The sequence below is a fragment of the Carassius carassius genome, chromosome 21 (assembly GCF_963082965.1).
Source record: "Carassius carassius chromosome 21, fCarCar2.1, whole genome shotgun sequence".
In the NCBI taxonomy this organism is placed as follows: Eukaryota; Metazoa; Chordata; class Actinopteri; order Cypriniformes; family Cyprinidae; genus Carassius; species Carassius carassius.
In genome coordinates this window covers 30,099,465-30,119,042 of record NC_081775.1, presented here as the reverse complement: position 1 = coordinate 30,119,042, position 19,578 = coordinate 30,099,465, and the positions used below count along the sequence as shown (strand labels likewise).

Genomic DNA, 19,578 nt, shown 5'->3' with positions numbered 1-19,578 from the left:
ACCTGTTTAACCATAACAACATAATGAGCAGCAGAAAATAATATACCTGCTCATACTGTACGTGTACTCATGCTGCATTGCAATGCATTCAGCTGCATTGCCCATGCACAATGTAGCTAATAGTAGGACACTCTTTTTTAAAATTTACAATTTGTGTATTCATTTGGGCTTTCAGCAATTATAGTACTTTCATGGAGTGTAGCAGCAGTATCATAGAATTCAGATTGTGTTATTAGCGGTAATAGCAGCATGCATATCAAATCAAGTTAAATTATTACTGTTGTTTATAGCAACAGCAGCAGAAAGTATCTGGCTGCATGAAATTTCAGTGATAAGACATGGGGTTAGTAACTATTAAAAATTTTAATAGGCTTTTATTACTACGTTTATTAAACAGGGCGTACAGAGATTTTGTGAACTCTTCAAAGCCAAATAGGCATTATTTGTTTGCTTTTCATTGTTTGATAAAGACGGTTATAGTAATTCTAAGTACTTTCATGCAGCTTTAGCAACAGTATGCATAGCTATTCAGATCGCAATATTTACAGAATTTAATATCATTTTTTTTATCTCTGTTTAAATCTAGATTAAAGACACATCTCTTTGGCCAGGCATTCAAATAATGCATCTCATAGTCTTGTACTGCAGTTATTTCTGATCAAATGCACAATCATATTTCTTCAGCTTGGGTTAAACAAATCAATTTTGCTTGGTTGGAACAGCAGCTATGCTAATAATGTTTCTATTTCTTTCTATGTTTTTGCCACGGGATGTAACTAGGAATTAGCTCAAGCTTCAGTCTGGATCCAGAACACCTGAGAAGAGATGATACCAACCCCTCTGAGGAGCTCAGATGATGCTAACCCTGAAACAACATACAGAACTTACAAATTCTGCTGTAAGTTTGATTGCATCATATAATAATTGCTTTTAATAGTGTTTATCGTCTGTTTGATTACGTCTATAATTTATTTTTCTGTACATTTCTGCCATATGTACATTAACTGACAGTCACCATTAATAAGCTACTAATAAATATATTGTAGAAACTTAATTTTCTATTAAGTTGCTTTGCAACAATCTGTATCGTGAAAAACGTTATAAAAAATAAACTTGAATTTAATAACACACAGTGCGCATTTCTACCAAGGTAAGTTTGAGCTATTGTGGAGTTGTCATGATTGAAATATATTGTTCAGTCATGAAACTCTAGATACTGCAGGCTGATGGGTTGTTAATGTAACTGATGATATTCAGAGTTAAACGACTTGGCACAAGCTTAATGGTTCGCTGAGCTTAATGCCTTGCATTTATATGGCTGGCTTGCATTCACTTGAGATTCCTGCAGCATTCCTCCACCTAACCCAGCTCTACCTGTATAGATCTGCTATGGGTTATTTTATATGCTATTTGTGCAGCAGCAGTATGTCTTAAATACTCATGGCACCATATCGCCATATGCATTGGCAGTAGCAAGAGCCTGTACTTGCTTGTAGTAGCAGCAGCAACAAAAATCAACAGCAGCAGCAATTCAGCAGCAGCTTAGCAGATCTATTCCGCCAAGGCCAAATACATTAACACTGTCAAATCCATCAAGATGCTAATATCTTCAGAGTTGTCATGATTGAAATAATCTTTTCACACCAGACAGGAAGAAACCACCTAGCAATCACCCAGAACACCCCAGCAACTGCGTAGTAATACTCTTTTACGCAAAGAACCACCTGAAACCTCCTAGCAACCTCCAAGCACACCCTTATTTAAGATGCAAGATTTTTTATTAAAACAACAGCTGCTTTCAGCCTGTCACCATGATGCAAACATGAAATATCAGACATATAGCAGTGTCACGGTTCATGAATTCACTGGTTTCTTCGTGTCCCGTGTATTTGTTGTTTTATGTGTGAGTGGGCGTGACCGCTCGTTACTGCTGATCAGCACGCCAGCAGATCTCATTCACCGGTGCTGCTGCCAATTCACTCACCTATAAAAACTCACCGCACTCTCCTCTCTTTGTCAGATCATTGTTTTGGTGTCCACAGTGTTCGTCATGTGCTATTCCAGTCCTGTTCCGGTTCCCAGTTCCTATTCGCTGTCCTTGTGATATTCGTCATCTCGTCTGGATGTTCACCGTCACCTGTCTTCACCAGCACGCTGACCATTGCACCACCAGCCCACCCGAGCTCCAGTACTTCTCTGTGTCTTATTCTACTCATAATAAAGAGTTTACTTGCATTTTTGCTTCCGCCTCTTGTATCATGACAGAACGATCTGACCAGACGATGGAAGCAGCAAGCGGATCCTCTTCTCCTCTGGAGGAATTTATCAAGGCCAGCATCTCACGGATGAATGCCCAGGAGAGGAACATAACTGAGTCGGGTCGGGCTTTTCAAGCTGTGGTGTAGGTGTCCGAGCTCACCCAGCAATTGCAACATCTACGAGCTTCCACTGCGCCACCCACACCGGCCGCTCCTCCCGGACCACCACAGAGCACTTCCCAGTCAGAGCCCCGCCTACCGGTCCCCGAGTTATACAACGGTGAGCCTAACTATTGCAGAGCATTCCTAACACGCTGTTCAATGCATTTCTCTCTGCAGCCCAGGACCTTTGCCACTGAACAAAGCAAAGTGGCATTCGTACTCACGCTACTGACTGGGAGGGCAGCACTATGGGGGACGGCGATGTGAGAGAACCAAGATCCATGCTGTGCCTCGTTCCAGACACTTGCCACCGAAATAATAAGGGTGTTTGACCGCTCGGTCGCGGGAAGAGAAGCGGCACGGATCCTCGCGGACCTCAAACAAGGTGGAAGATCTGTATCGGATTACGCTATCGAGTTCCGGACTTTGGCGGCAGAGTGTCAGTGGAACGAGGAGGCGCAGTGGGACATGTTCCTGCATGGGTTGGCTGACCGCGTCCTGAGAGAGATCTACGCTCTGGACTTACCTACCACACTCAATGGATTGATTGAACTGGCACTTCGTGTGGATTCCCGACTCTCTCGAGTCGAACGTCTTGGATTACCCACTCGATTCTCTGGATTAGCTGAGAGCACGCGATCCAGCGGCGGGGATGCGGTCAGCCCCGTCTACGATCACGAGCCCATGCAGGTCAGGCGAGCTCGGCTTTCCTGGGAGGAAAAGGAGAGGCGGAGATCCCAGGGCCTTTGCCTTTACTGCGGCACGGCAGGACATTTCGCTTACAACTGCCCGGTAAAAGGGGCAAGCCCGGCAGTAAATCTGAGGCTACTGTCGGGTGGGATCTCTGCTGAGAAGACCTCATCAACATCTACGCTCCTCCCGGTAAGACTAAGATGGTCAGCCAACACTCACAGCTGTCAATCACTTTTGGACTCCGGGGCAGAAGGTAACTTCATGGACTACACATTTGCACTCAAGATTCAGATTCCCCTGTTACCTGCACCATTTCTGTTCACGCCCTTAACGGCCAAGCCCTACCTGACATTTCATTAACCACTGGACCCATTTCACTCATCGTATCTGGCAACCACACTGAGACTACATCCTTCTACATTCTGGACTCCCCCCTCACACCCATTCCTGCTGCTTCTCTCCCTCCACATCGTCCCTATGACTGTGCCATAGAGTTACTGCCAGGTACGTCTCCGCCTAAGGGCAAGTTATATTCACTTTCTGCTCCAGAAATAGAGGCTATGGAGAAATATATTTCTGATTCTCTAGCAGCGGGGTTCAGTCGCCCTTCCTCTTCTCCAGCGGGGGCGGGGTTCTTTTTTGTGGGGAAGAAGGACAGATCTCTGCGACTTTGTATTGACTATCGGGGATTGAACAGCATCACGGTAAAGAATATATATCCTTTGCCGCTGATGTCTTCAGCCTTCGAGAGGTTGCAGAGAGCGTCGATCTTCACTAAATTGGACTTACGTAATGCTTATCATTTGGTCCGCATCAGGAAGGGAGATGAATGGAAGACTGCTTTTAACACCCCCAGAGGGCACTTTGAATACTTGGTCATGCCCTTCGGCTAGTCCAAACTCCCCAGCAGTCTTCCAGGCACTCGTCAACGACGTGCTGCGAGATATGGTCGATCAGTTCATATATGTCTACCTAGATGATACATTGATTTTTTCTTCTTCTCTCCAGGAGCACGTGCAGCACGTTCGACGAGTGCTTCAGAGGCTGCTAGAGAATGGGCTTTTTGTCAAGGCGGATAAATGCGCTTTTGAAAACGTCAGTCGGGTGCGGGTATTAATACATTGACCCACGCATAGCTGGTGCCTAGCGCTATATTTATCGTGCTTCACAGAGTGCGTCACTTGTGAGCAGTTAAATCACATGCGGTTTTATCATTATCTTTTCTTTACTGTTATCACCAGTATATTGTCAAAGTGTCTAATTCTTACGTTTGGTAATATTTCTATTCAAAATCATAATTCCTCGATTTTGAAAAAATTTAATTGTGGAAAAACATTAAATTCAAATGAATTAATCAAATCCAAAAAGAACCCAGCCCTAGTCCTAGCATGCATTTGTTGATCGCCATGCATGCATGTGGATCTTTTGTGTGTGCAATTGTGGATTGTTGTGCATGCGTGTGAATCTCTTGTGTGCTTTTGTGGATTAGCATGCATGAGTGTGGCTCTCTTGTGCACATTTGTGAATTATCATGCACATGTGTGGATCCAACGCTATCTCACGACCAATTCGTACGTATTTTACGAGGTGGCTTATTCATACGAATTTGTACGACCTCACTCGTACGATTTTATACGATTTGTATAAATCCAGTCATTTTCATTTAAATCCAGTTAGGTTTTGGGGGCGGGGTTAGGTGTAGGTCCTTCGTACAAATTCAAACGAATTGTGCAACTCGTAAAATACGTACGATTTGACAAAAATCTTATGAATTTGTACGAGTGTGGTCGTACGAATTCGTACGAATAAGCCACCTCGTGAAAAATGTACGAATTGCCGTGAGATCGGGGAAGGTAATGAGACTCCATACACCAACTGCGCATAGCAACCCCTGGCATTATACTAGCATCCTAGTATTTCCAATTGTTTTACTGGGTTCTTAACTTGACTCAAATCACACATCCCAGCAGGGATTAGAGATTTTCTTATTCTTCTGAAAGCTGTATCAGTGCACCTGCTGTCTGAGCACAGCATCAGTGCACTGTGCTGATCCCACGACTTGTTACTGATGTTGCTTTGCCATTCATTTTCAATGCTGCGTACCAGTGAAAATATAATCATTGCAATCACTTATTAAAGGCTCAGAATCACCCCATCTTGGTAATGAAATGTAGGTCTATGTTGTTGTGCCCCCCCCTCCCTGCCCACCTCTCTTTCTAAACCTTTGTAATGTAATTAGTGAAATGCTTCTCTCTGATCAGATTAGGCTGCTGGGGTTCAGGCGTTTTTGACAACCCCCTGCTTCCAGACAGACATGTGTGTGTGCAACAGATAGCATCTGTCCAACACAACACAATATGGTCAGTACATTAGCTAAACATTTATGCTGTCTGTATTTTACCTACTAGCTGCGCTACTTCATTGTCTTATGTTGTCTCTTTATGGCAAGCTGTTTTAACATTTAATCCTTAAAACGTAATAGTATCTAGTTAATGCTACAAGTACTTATTTTTAAGCTACTAGTATCTATTCCATTAAGTACTAGTGCTTCTACTAGTGCTTAGTATTTAGATACTAGTAACTTTTTCAATCATGTGTTCATATTTATGGTGATGTTTTTCAAAGAAATGTTTGCAAAAAAATTGCTAAAGTTTGCTAACTTCATATCATTACAGATATTCCCCCGCAATAATTAGAAATTGCTATTTTCTCAAATATTGCCGATTCGAGAGAGAGTGAGATGAAAGTTGTGTGTATGCAAGTCTGTTTCAGTTTTTAAACTGTTATTAATAAAAGTCGTGGGGCAGTGTTGCCAAGTTTCTCTGCTACTGGATGTGTGAGCTGCGCGATCTCTGATATAAGCATGTATGTGTCTGTAAACAGCACATTAATATACATAGAACAGTAATAAAAGACTCTAATGCACACCAGCACACCAGTGTAGGTGTATAGGAAGATGACGTATGATGACATGTAATGGTATAGTAGTGGTGTTGCAATTCTAGTCACTAGTATCTTTTAAAATATTAATAGTATTTATTAGATAACATTATATATATTTATTAAATAATTTTCATTAGATACTAGTACCTATTTAATTGATACTAGTAGGTATTCATTATGCACTAGTACTTATTTGACACTAGTATCTTTTGTAATTATTACTAGAAACAAATCTTATTATACTAAACTATTTTATTATACACAGCTGATTTTTTTTTAAAAGCCCAGGGTGTTAATTGAATAGATACTAGTATCTAAAATAAATGCCAATATCATGAAAAATAGATACTAGAAAGTTTTATATATAAACGGCTTGCCATAGTCACTGTCTCTCCAAAAGAAATGAAAAGTGACGTGACATTCAGCCAAGTATGGTGACCCATACTCGGAATTCGTGCTCTGCATTTAACCCATCCGAAGTGCACACACACAGAGCAGTGAACACACACCCAGAGCAGTGGGCAGCCATTTATGCTGCAGCGCCGGGGAGCAGTTGGGGGTTCAGTGCCTTGCTCAAGGGCACCTAAGACATGGTATTGAGGGTGGAGAGAGCACTGTTCATGCACTCCCCCCACCCATGAATCCTGCCAGCCCGAGACTCAAACTCACAACCTTTCAATTGCAAGTCTGACTCTCTAACCATTAGGCCACAACTTCCCCACAGTTGAAATTGTTATTGCTCTAATGTTTTATTTCAGCCAACTTTGTTTCAGACAGTTCTCCTAAAAGACTACTGAGAGAGACAAAAAAAAAAAAATCAGTTGTTGGCTGCATATATTATAAATACAGAACTATAAAGTCATATTGAGAAAAATCCTTTCAGTTTCTCTTCTGAAACTCTTCTTCAGGGGTTTTCTCAGACGAAACGTCCTAGAAGCAGGATATTCTGTTTTCTCCTAATTAATCTCAATTCTGTTTTAAGGATGTTTTTGTTGTATATGTAAGTCACCACAGAGTTCTAGATGTCCTCTCTTGCTCTGTTTCAGTCGACTGGACATAATATTGATGGTAAACAGGATCTGGATTAAAGCCTAATCCCACCTGAGTTCACCCATGTGTCTCTCTGCCTTATGTCACTTCCTGTTGCTTGTCCCACAGAAGGAAGGTCATCTAAATCTGCAGCTCTAGATCCATTAGCAGATTTGTCAAGCCCATCTAGTTATCTCATATTCAGAGCCTCTTTCTTGCTTTGGAGAACATCACCGTCAGCAGCCGACTAGCTTGATTACATTTTTTAAAAAAAGTATTGCAATACATTTACTGCAAGTCATTTGCTTATACTTTGCTGGATTATATGACCATGTGGTCAAGATTTGATTAGTTTGTTTTAGTAGTTATATGATAAATGTCATATACAGTACACCATTTGGATTTTAAAAAGGCTTAATTGAATGCCATTTAAATATGTGCTGTATATTGAAATTGGCAGGGTTATTATAGGGCATTTTTGTAGATTTTCTTTTTAATAAACATAAAAACATAAAAAGCTTTGATTAGTTTATCACCATCGATTCTTCTTCCATTTATATGTGTATATTAATAGCATCACATGTGCTAATGATGGGACGTGTGTGTGTGTGTGTGTGTGTGTGTGTGTGTGTGTGTGTGTGTGTGTGTGTGTATGTGTGAGAACAAATTAAACTGTCCAGGATTGACAGTGTTAAAGAACTGTAATGGACAGCAGCAGTAAATCTGAACATTAAAGTCATTAAGACTGAAGTTCAAAGCGGTTTGTCAGGGCGACGCGGCTGTTTAGATACAGGAAGAGATTGTTTTCTGACCTCAGCTGCATCATTGCCACAACACCACAGCTGTCCCGGGGGAAAATCAATGAGACTCAATGAGAATTCAGATACGCCTGTGAACAAGAGTCACACACAGAAGCGCAACCTAAACTCAATGTGGCATTTGACCATCAAATCTCAATTTCCTGCCAAATCAATAAACACCAGTTTCCCATCATTGCTCAGAAATTATGGTCTTCATTCAACATCAGTGATTCATCATTTAGAATTTCATCATGTTTCGAAGATATTTCAACCAGCAGTGTTCAACCAGTGTTATATCAAGACCTATATATTTATATGATGTTATGCATAAATTGTGATGCAAACATTTTTTGTTTTCCGCATTTTAATTATTTTCCTTTAACCAGGCTTATAACAGTCTAATTATTGCAGTGTATTTGCTGTTTAAACATCCATCTATGAAGAGAAATGCATTTTACCTGCAGAAATGGTCTAGTGATCACATTAACTACTAACTAACTAATGATGCTAACCAGCCAAGCAACACTGAGTCAGATGCTGAGTCAAAATTTGTAACATAATTAACAGAGAAAATATAAAAATCTAATCAAATTACAAATATTAAAATAATAATATTTGTATTAAACTACCATACACATCCAAAAGTGACTCAGGCAAAACTGTGTTCTCTCACACAACTATTAGCGAACAGATTGTGTCTGCTGGCCAAAACACATTCAAGTGCAACAGCTGACAGACTGACAGATTTTCAATTATATTTAAACACAAAGATACAAAACAAAAAGTGTCTTTGAAAAGTTTACTTCATCAGCCTCATTCATTGGCCAAAGATTAAAAAAATGTCCTGTGCGTGCGTCTTCAGTGTCGCCCTGCTGGACTGTCAGACAAGTAGATTGCTTAATTTTGAGCTGCACAGCTGTTGAATTATTAAAAACAGACAGAGCATAGAGTAATTTTGATGAGTTTGCATAAGGTAGTGTCTCAGGAAGGTGAGGGGACTCTCTGTGTCATAGCATGGAATGTATTCATGCCATGTGTGTTGTCTTCCACCAGCCTCGGTATGGATTTCCAGCCCATCATAATCAATATTTAAATTCAAAGAATGACTGGAATAATCATTCTGGGTTTTCTTGAGCACACTGCTTTATCAATGAACGTTTTCCATGCAGCCTGCCTTTGTTGTGCAGTGAGGGAGTTAAAGCTCAAGGCTGCTAACCAGAGTGTCTTTGATTCGATCTCCATAAGGAATGAAGCATAAGCATCACCAGGTAACTTCAGGTTACGTTGGATGTGTTTCTAAATAGCCTCATGGCATTTTACATTTAGTGGAAAGTTTTATCTAAAGCTTACAGGATGTGTTTTATCAGTGTTCATCCATCATTGATGTTCTTTTTCTTAGATTGCATAAATTTATATTAAATCTATATATATTTTACAATTTCTTTCTATGTTTTTTTTATTTTTTATAAATATATATAATTTATTTAGCCTTTTCTATCACAATTTTCTACTAGTGTAGCTACAGAAATAGTGTAATTTAGCATTTAGTCAACAGTTTTATCCAGAGCATACAGGACACGCATTTTATAAAATTTAAATCAAAACCCAGGACCTTGCTTTAGTATTATTATTATTATATTGTTTTTCCCTTTTCTTTTTTATTTCTTGTAATCTATTTTAATATTAAATTACATATATTTATATCAAATATTTATTTATATTTCAAATTTTTTTCAAAAAAATTAAATGGCTGCCCACTGCTCCGGGTGTGTGTTCACAGTGTGTGTTCACTGCTCTGTGTGTGTGCATTTCGGATGGGTTAAATGCAGAGCACAAATTCTGAGTATGGGTCACCATACTTGGCTGAATGTCACTTCACTTTCACTTTCTTTCTCTTCATCATGACAATCATTTATGAAATGTGCTATGGCTTTTTGTGACACCTCAGAAACAGGCTGCATTCTGCCAAAGTCACTGAAAAAAATTCCAGCAGCAAATAAATAAAAAATGCTGTTAAACAACCAGACGAGAAGCAGATTCAGCTTTAAGTCTCCAAATCATTCCTTAATCATGAAGTCTAAGGTTTACAGAGCAGTATTCTGTCCTTGTTTTGGCCTCGTCTGAGCCTTTGTGAACTCTATGGGACTGAAGGTGTCACTCACCCTATTGAGCTGCTCCAGCAGTCGATGGTTTTGTTCTGACAGTTCGCTGATGGCTCGGCTCTTGTCTCGGTCGGCCTCTCGCAGCTGCACCTGATGTCTCTCCAGCTCCCCCTGCAGGTGTTGCACATCTGTCTCCAGTTCGGCCACCCGGCCTTCCCACTCGCCCTCACGGCTCTCCAAACGCCGTCGCAGCTCGTGCTTCTCCTGCTCCAGGAGCTGGAAGAGGAATATCAGGGTCATTCACATATATTGAGGAAATCACTGGATTTACCAAAGTTAAATCTTTAATAGATATTCATAGGTTTGTTTGAGGGACGTAGTAGCAAATAAACTTGTAATATGATAACTGTTTTGAACAACAACATTCCAAATTTTCGGAATCAGTATGATATTTTAAAAGAAATTCATTATTTATTATTCATCAAGAATGCATAAAATTGATCAACATTTGCATTTATAATGTGACCAGATATTTATATTTCAAATAAAAGCAGATTTTTTAAAAAAACTTTCTATTCATCAAGGAATCCTGAAAAAATACAATGTATCAAAGTTTCTGCAAAAATATGAAGCTGCACAACTGTTTTCAGCATTGATAATAACCAGAAATGTTTCTTGAGCAGTAAATATGCTAAGAATTCAGCTGTCTTCAAAGGAATTAACTTTACTATATTTTTGTTCAAATAAATGCAGCCTTGGCGAGCAGAAGAGACTTATTTCATAAATCATTAAACAATAATATTTCTGAAATATATTACTTTTGGACCGATTTGATATGTTCTATGATCTGATTTTTCTCCATGCTGGTAAATTATTGTGGCATCAACTCATTTAAATAACCCCGCCCCTAAATGTCATGTAAAACAGCATTATGTGATTGGTGCCCTTATATTTTGATCATTCACTCTCAAAAAAAAAAGGTAGAAAAACTTTTACTGGGGAGGTACATTTTCAAAAGTACTAAATTACACCACAATGTTCCATTTAAATATTAATATGTACCTTTAAGGTACTACTCAATGGATAAATATGATCCAAATTTGAACCTTTTGAAAACTACCACCCCAGTGACAGCTTTCGTACCTTTTTTCTTTTTTGAGAGTGTATGGTCTTAAGTGGGCCAGAATAAGCTGTAATGCAGACTAGTGTTAGTCCATAACAGCCAGACATCTGAATTGCATTGTCTGAGACAAAGTTTTTATGTCATAAAGGGTCAGTGAGGTTGAGTCCCAGGCACTTCTGAGACCTCTTGCTATAATCGCAGAAAATGAAATCGGGCACTGATTAAGGCCTGTGAAATCCACTGTGAAGGCTATCAATGCAATTAACTGTTAGAAGTAATTTCAGTGCTTATTATTTGCTGTTATTAGAGGGGGAAGGCTTCCTCAAATTAGTAAGAAAACATGAGTAAAGAAAAGTGGATTAAGTCAAAGGGTTTAAGTCAAAGATGTGAGGGACAGTTGCATGGAGAAGCGCCAGGAAACTGTCGCACATCTGGCCCTCAGACGACTGAAAAGAGCCAAAGCACATTAGCTTTACTTGCAGTCTCGCTGAAACAACCATCAGAGCCCATATAGATTTGAACCAGATTCAACTCAGTCAACGTCTTCACACAGTCCACATCAGTGACAGTAAACGCTTGGGTTTTGACAAACAGCTGTTAGCTCTGTTTTCATGATGCCATCCACCATAATAGACATGCTTTGTTATTTTTATGACTGTATAAAAATGCTTATAACATAACAGGTGTGACGAGTGGGGCAGGGCCGAGAGACGTGGGAACAGGAGCGAGGCCAGTGGAGTGATTGTAAATGAGCGACACCTGCTCGACCCACCGGTCTCGAGTCCCACGGAGGAGATGGAGGGATATAAAACCGGAGCAACGACAGTGACGGAGGAGAGAGGACCAGGTCTGGGTTTTAGTTTGTGTTTAGCTTTTTATTTGTGCGCGTCAGTCGTCCGTGAGAGACTGACGTGCTGTTTAGTATTTATTTTGTCATTATTAAATCTTATTTGATTGTCTGCCGGTTCCCGCCTCCTTCTTACCGATGATTATGGAGTTTTTATCGTTACAAAAGGATTTATGCATATTTTTGTGCAATTAGAATGAATTTTGAGAACAGCTGGAGTTGGGAACTCTTCAGCTGTTCAGCATGAGGAAAAAAGTAGAGACTAACAGTATGTGACTAAATGTGTTCCACTCATTTAAGTGATTATGATACATCCTGATTAATAATTAAAAAAGCAGATTGACTGCATACACATGTAAACAACACATGCCTGTGAAATCAATCACAGCCCTGGAGTAAAACAATAAGCTTTAGTTGATTATTCACACACACACACACACACACACACACACACACACACATATATATATATATATATATATATATATATATATATATATTCTGCCTTTAATGCATGCTTTATTTTTCTATATCTATTTTCTATATGTATATAGTACACACATACTCTAATTGTAAATCAAACAAGCATAGTATTTTCGTTTGTTTGAACAGGCCTGCTATTAAAACTTGATTAATTTACACATTGATTTTTATCATTATTAATTATTATGAATTAACTATTGATTATCATAAATGATATATCATTTGGATTATGACCAGTTTATTGAACTGTACAGTTTATTGTACTGCCTTCAATTTAATTTGCATTTCTATTCACATCGTTGTCGTTTTTAGGCATGTTTACAGTAGTAACTTGTTGTCTGTGAGCTCAGGATAAGTTTTCATTTACATATTTAGGCCTAATTTTTATTTTATTTTTTGTTAACCTAGTCCTGTTTGATGCACTGAATGTTAATATCAGTGTCATAAATTTCTTTTATTAACAAATATGAGTTGAAACCAATATTGAATAACACTGAAAAGCCATGCTGGTTTTGCACAACATGAAGAATCCATTGGCATAAAGTCCCAAAGACTTTCTTAAAATTCAAACAGTTGGCAGAATATAGATTTAGGTTTAGAAGTTTAGAACTTCTCACCTCCAGTTTGTCGTTTAAATCCTTGGTCATTTTGTCATATTGCTTTGTGAGGTCTTGGTTTCGTTCAAGTAGAGCTTTGCCCAGTTTAGCAGCGAGGACCAAGTCCTTCTCCTTCTGCCGGTAGAGCGACAGTAGGTCAGAGTCCTGTCCGCTCACAGGTGTCTCTGAGGCGGATACTTCCAGATCCTCGTCCCGCTCGCGGGTGAGCATGGCCAACTCCTCCTCCAGAGCCATGCCGAGCCCCCCGGGCGCGGTGTGTAGCAGCGTGAGGGTCTGGTCTTCTGCTGCGGAGTCTGGCGAGTTTTGACGGCTGGGATCGAGCGCTCGTTCCATGCGGTCGCTGTCCAGCTGCGGTGGTGCTGAAATCGCGCTGCGCAGATCGAGGCAAGACGCGAACATCGCCTCAATCACGACAGATCGAGCGCTTTAGACCAGGTAAGCCCGTTTTAGTCCTGGGTCCAGGTGACCTGCTTGGCTCTGGGTGGGTGATAACGCCATGGAAATGGATAAATCGTATCCAGTATGATTATATGCCTTTTATTTGGTCTCCGGCGGCAATCATTTGATCATTAAGCCCAAAATAATCCATCAAGCCTCGCCAAATCAGTGTAAAACCCTCTGGGGATGGCTGATCTTCACGTTAACCCCCTTGATGATCACCGTCCAGTCGCTGTGTCCACGCCAGAGCACCGGGGTCCCGGTTATTCCCCATTATTGTCGCCTCTCGCTCACATCCCCGGCCTATGAGACACACAAATACACGGATTGCTCTCGTGCGCGAGCCTCCTCCCAACCCCGCGCGCTCTCTCTGCGTCCGTGACGTCAGCTAATCAACCTGCTCCTCGTAGCCGCCCATTGGTGGGTTGTGATAACGCCATATGCTAGAGAAGAACTGGGTGAAAGACAGATGAATGTTGCTGGTGTGTTGGGGAACACAAGGTTAATGACCTCTCATGGATAAGGTCAAAACTTATGATTTTATAGTTTACAATTAATGTTTTATATAATACACACAGACACATACACAGATTTGGTGCCTTTGTGTAAACTGATTAATTAAAGATTATATATATATATATATATATATATATATATATATATATATATATATATATATATATATATATATATATATATATATATATATATGCACTTTACATTACTTTTTTTCTTATAATTAATTAATTATAATGTATAATTATGAATTATGTAGTATATAAAATAATATTAACAAAGAATATTAATAATTAATATGGCAAATAAAAACTAAGAGGAAATAACGATTATATAAATTATATATTTTTATAATTATACATTATAATTAATCATTATAAATAGAAAATTTTAATTATTAATTACTGTAAATTATATAATTTAAATTTACCAATTTATGCAAAGGTACCTTTTGTTGTTCTGCATTTAGTTTGTTCTAATTATTTTTTTATATTTAAAAATCATTATGACTGTATTACAGTAACGAAAATTGAATAAGATTTATTATTGAAATTAATAAGACTATAAACAAGCCTGAAATTAAAACATCTGGATCCAGATCCGGGAGAAATGTGCTTTATTAAAGTGTTACCATGCAAAATAAATAAATAAATAATAAATAAATAAATAAAAAAGGTGGCCGCGCAACAACTTCCGGTGGCGAACCTCCTTCGACGACCTGAGGAGGGCCATCATCCAGCGGGTCGGCCGGTCACCCCCGGTCACTGGGGCGGCGGGTAGGTCTGGGCTGGCCTGTTGGCGTTGCGGGGACCCGGAGCATTTCGTTGACAGGTGTCCAGTGATGGTGGTGGGGACGATGATCCGGGTCCCGAACGTCCCACAGGTCACCCCCGGTCAGGCTGACGAGTACCAAATACCTGTGAGGTTTTATTGGGGTCGTTATGTGCGGATGCCTCTTGGGGAAGTAAGGCACGGAAGGAGACCGCGCGGGTACAGGTGGGAGAAATTGAGCCAGGGCCGCTGGGGTCTGCTTCAGGGGAAGCGAACGAAATCGGGAGACTGATTCTCTCGGAGCGTGATGACTTTCCTCTGGAGCAGTCTCAGGATGAGACATTAAAGCATGCATTTCAACAGGTCCGCTCCATCGATGGCCAGCCTCTCCAACTTGCCCTCCCGCTCACCTATCCGTATTTTGCCATTTTAAAAGACCGGTTGTATCTAGTGACCCAAGACGCTCGGACAAAAGTGAATACAACCCAATTGTTAATTCCGAAGAGCCTAACCCTATGGCGGGCCATTTGGGACAGGCAGCAACACTGAATCGCCTCAGTAACTGGGCAAGCCCGATAGTTTTATTTCCGAAAACGGACGGCTCAGTCCGGTTCTGTGTGGATTATCGCAAGGTCAGAATCAGAATCAGAATCAGAATGAGCTTTTATTGCCAGGTATGTTTACACATACGAGGAATTTGTTTTCGTGACAGAAGCTCCGCAGTACAACAGAATGACAGCGACAGAACATAAAACACATAATAAAAGAATATAAAAATACAAAAAATACAAATAAGTAGACAAGGAATGACAATATACAAATTGACAATTGTAGGCAGGTATATTACAAAAATGCAGTTATGTATGTACATGTATATTATGTGCAAAATTTAAGTTTATACTAAGTATGTGTGTTAGATAAATTAAGTGTATGTGTATATAAATATAAAGTGTAGTGTGTTCAGTGTGTTCAGTGTGTATCAGCTGTTCATAAGATGGATTGCCTGAGGGAAGAAACTGTTCCTGTGTCTGGTCGTTCTGGCGCTCAGTGCTCTGTAGCGTCGACCAGATGGCAACAGTTCAAAGAGGGAGTGTGCTGGATGTGAGGAGTCCAGAGTGATTTTAACAGCCCTTTTGCTCACTCTGGATAAGTACAGTTCTTGAATAGATGGGAGAGTTGAACCGATGATTCGCTCAGCAGTCCGGACTACCCTCTGTAGTCTTCTGAGGTCCGATTTAGAAGCTGAGCTGAACCAGACAGTTACTGAAGTGCAGAGGATGGATTCGATGATGGTGGAGTAGAACTGTTTCAGCAGATCCTGTGGCAGGTTAAACTTCCTCAGCTGGCGAAGGAAGTACAACATCTCCTGGGCCTTTTTCACAATGGAGTCAATGTGAATGTCCCACTTCAGGTCCTGAGAGATAGTGGTGCCCAGGAACCTGAATGACTCCACTGCAGTCACAGTGCTGTTCATGATGGTGAGTGGGGGGAGTGCAGGGGGGTTTCTCCTGAAGTCCACGATCATCTCCACTGTTTTGAGCGTGTTAAGCTCCAGGTTGTTGAGAGTGCACCAGACAGCCAGCTCTTTAACCTCCTGTCTGTAAGCAGACTCGTCACCGTCCTGAATGAGGCCGATGAGTGTGGTGTCATCTGCAAACTTCAGGAGCTTGACAGAGGGGTCCTTAGATGTGCAGTCATTAGTGTACAGGGAGAAGAGCAGTGGGGAGAGAACACAGCCCTGGGGAGCTCAGGTGCTGATTGTACGGGTGCTGGATGTGTATTTTCCCAGCCTCACTAGCTGCTGCCTGTCTGTCAGGAAGCTGTTGATCCACTGACAGATGGAGGTGGGCACGGAGAGCTGAGTTAGTTTGGGCAGGAGGAGGTTTGGCATGATCGTATTAAAAGCCGAGCTGAAGTCCACAAACAGGATCCTCACATAGGTCCCCGGTCTGTCTAGGTGTTGCAGAACATGATGCAGTCCAATGTTTACTGCATCGTCCACAGACCTGTTTGCTCTGTAGGCAAACTGAAGAGGATCTAGCAAGGATCCAGTGATGTCCTTCAGGTGGGCCAGCACCAGTTTTTCAAATGACTTCATGACTACAGACGTTTGAGCCACAGGCCTGTAGTCATTTAGTCCTGTAATTTTGGATTTCTTTGGGATGGGGATGATGGTGGAGCGTTTGAAGCATGAAGGGACTTCGCACAGCTCCAGCGATCTGTTGAAGATCTTTGTGAAGATGGGGGCCAGCTGGTCAGCACAGGATTGCCAGACGTTGATTTTCCACAGTGCTGGGGGGTGGTGTCTTGTAATTGGTGATCTTCTTTAGACTTTTCCACACTGATGCTGAGTCGTTCGAAGTGAACTGAGTCCTTATTTTTTCAGAATAATTCCTCTTTGCCACTCTGATCTCCTTTTCCAGTGTGTATTTAGCCTGTTTATACAAGACATTGTCCCCCTTCCTGTAAGCATCTTCTTTGGCCTGACGGAGCTGTCTGAGTTTTGCAGTGAACCACAGTTTGTCATTGTTGTAATTTAGTTGAGTCTTGGTAGGAATACACATATCCTCACAGAAACTGATATATGATGTTACGGTCTCTGTGAGTTCGTCCAGATCGGTGGCAGCAGCTTCAAAAACACTCCAATCAGTGAGGTCAAAACAAGATTGTAAATCCTGCTCTGCTTCATTAGTCCATCTTTTTACAGTCCTTAATACAGGTTTAGCTGATATTAGTTTCTGCCTGTAGGTCGGTATAAGATGAACCAGAAGGTGATCAGAACGTCCCAAAGCTGCTCGTCGAACAGAGTGATATGCATCCTTTATTGTGGTGTAACAGTGATCCAATATATTACTGTCTCTGGTGGGACATGTAACATGCTGTCTGTATTTTGGCAGTTCACGGGAGAGATTGGCTTTATTAAAGTCCCCGAGAATGATTAAAACAGAGTCCGGGTGTTGTTGTTCTGTCTCTGTGATCTGCTCAGCGAGTTTCTGTAAAGCCAGACTTACTTGCGCTTGCGGAGGGATGTAAACACTAACCAGAATGAGCGAGTGAAACTCCCGCGGCGAATAGAACGGCTTGCAGTTGACAAACTGCATTTCTAGATCAGGACAGCACATCTTCTTTAACACAATTACATCTGTACACCACCGTTCATTGATGTAAAAGCATGTCCCGCCGCCGCGCGATTTCCCCGTTGATTCTGCGTCGCGATCCACTCTAAACAGCTGAAAGCCCGGCAGATGGAGCGCGCTGTCCGGTATGGCGTCATTCAGCCAGGTTTCCGTGAAACACAGAGCAGCAGAGTGTGTGAAATCCTTATTTGTCCGAGAAAGCAGAAGGAGTTCGTCCGTTTTGTTGGGTAGAGAGCGTAGATTTGCCAGATGGATGCTAGGCAACGGCGTTCGAAATCCGCGCTTCCTGAGTCTGACGAGCGCGCCAGCTCGCTTTCCCCGCCTGCGCGTCCTGAAGCGTTTGATCAGCGCCGCTGCTCCTCCGATAACAATATTCAGTAAAACGTCTGAATAATTGAAATCCGGAAAAACATCTTGTGGTGCGTTCTGCCGAATGTTCAGCAGTTCATCCCTGGTGAAACTAATTGCAGGAATATAACTAAAGACAGGACAAACTAACAAAAAGACAAAAACATATGCAGAGCATGTCACGGAGGCAGCCATTCTGTACCGGCGCCAAGTCAAAAAAAAAAAAATAAAATGAAATGAATTCACACAGGTGAATGCTGTGTCGAAATTCGACGCGTATCCAATGCCGCGGGTTGACGAGTTGCTTGATCGGCTAGGCACGGCTCGTTTTTATTCGACATTGGACTTAACAAAGGGCTATTGGCAGATCCCCTTGTCTCCATTATCCAGAGAAAAGACAGCTTTTACAACACCGTTTGGTTTACACCAATTTGTTCCCTTTCCCTTTGTTACCCTTTGTTACCCTTTGGCTTGTTCGGGGCACCTGCTACCTTTCAGCGCCTCATGGATAAGATTCTGCGGCCCCATGCTGCATATGCGGCTGCCTACCTGGATGATATCATTATATTTAGTAATGATTGGCAACGGCATATGCAGCATCTGAGGGCTGTCCTGAGGTCGCTGAGGGGAGCAGGGCTCACACCCAACCCAAAGAAGTGTGCGATTGGGCGTGTGGAAGTAAGGTATCTGGGCTTCCACTTGGGGCATGGACAGGTGCGTCCCCAAATTGATAAGACAGCCACTATTGCGACCTGCCCACGTCCCAAGACCAAAAAGGAGGTAAGGCAGTTCTTGGGGCTGGCGGGATATTATAGACGGTTTATTCCTAATTATTCGGACCTCACCAGCCCTTTGACTGACCTTACTAAAACGGAGGTGCCAGATACAGTCCAGTAGATGGAGCCGTGTCAGCAGGCCTTTACCCAGGTCAAGGCTGCTCTGTGTGGCTGGCCGTTGTTACACTCTCCTGATTTTTCTCTCCCTTTTCTGTTGCAGACAGACGCGTCGGACAGGGGGTTGGGTGCAGTCCTGTCACAGGAGATAGAGGGGGAGGAACATGCTAAGTACAGCACCATAGAGAAAGAGTGCCTTGCCATCAGATGGGCCGTCCTCACCCTTCGCTATTATCTCCTGGGACGGGAGTTCACCCTCTGTTCGGACCACGCTCCGCTGCAGTGGCTCCACCGCATGAAGGATAGCAATGCGCGGATCACTCGTTGGTATCTGGCTCTTCAGCCTTTTAAGTTCAAGGTGGTCCACAGGCCGGGTGTTCAGATGGCGGTGGCCGACTTCCTCTCCAGAAATGGGGGG

The 19,578-nt window shown here is 41.6% G+C and overlaps 1 protein-coding gene across 3 annotated transcripts in view; it reads right to left on the bottom strand.

The window, feature by feature from the left end:
* Positions 1–13,831, bottom strand: part of bicdl1 (BICD family like cargo adaptor 1) — a 50,080-nt gene extending 36,249 nt beyond the window's left edge. For all 3 annotated transcript variants that reach the window (XR_009422835.1, XM_059504253.1, XM_059504252.1), the window contains exons 1-2: positions 13,058–13,831; positions 10,048–10,263 (exon numbers count right to left, since the gene is read on the bottom strand). Coding sequence is in view for 2 of the 3 variants with exons in the window: in XM_059504253.1 (XP_059360236.1) it covers positions 10,048–10,263; positions 13,058–13,456 (615 nt within the window). In the remaining variant the exon portion in view is untranslated. The remainder of the gene's footprint in view (positions 1–10,047; positions 10,264–13,057) is intronic.
* Between the last annotated feature and the right edge of the window lie 5,747 nt (positions 13,832–19,578).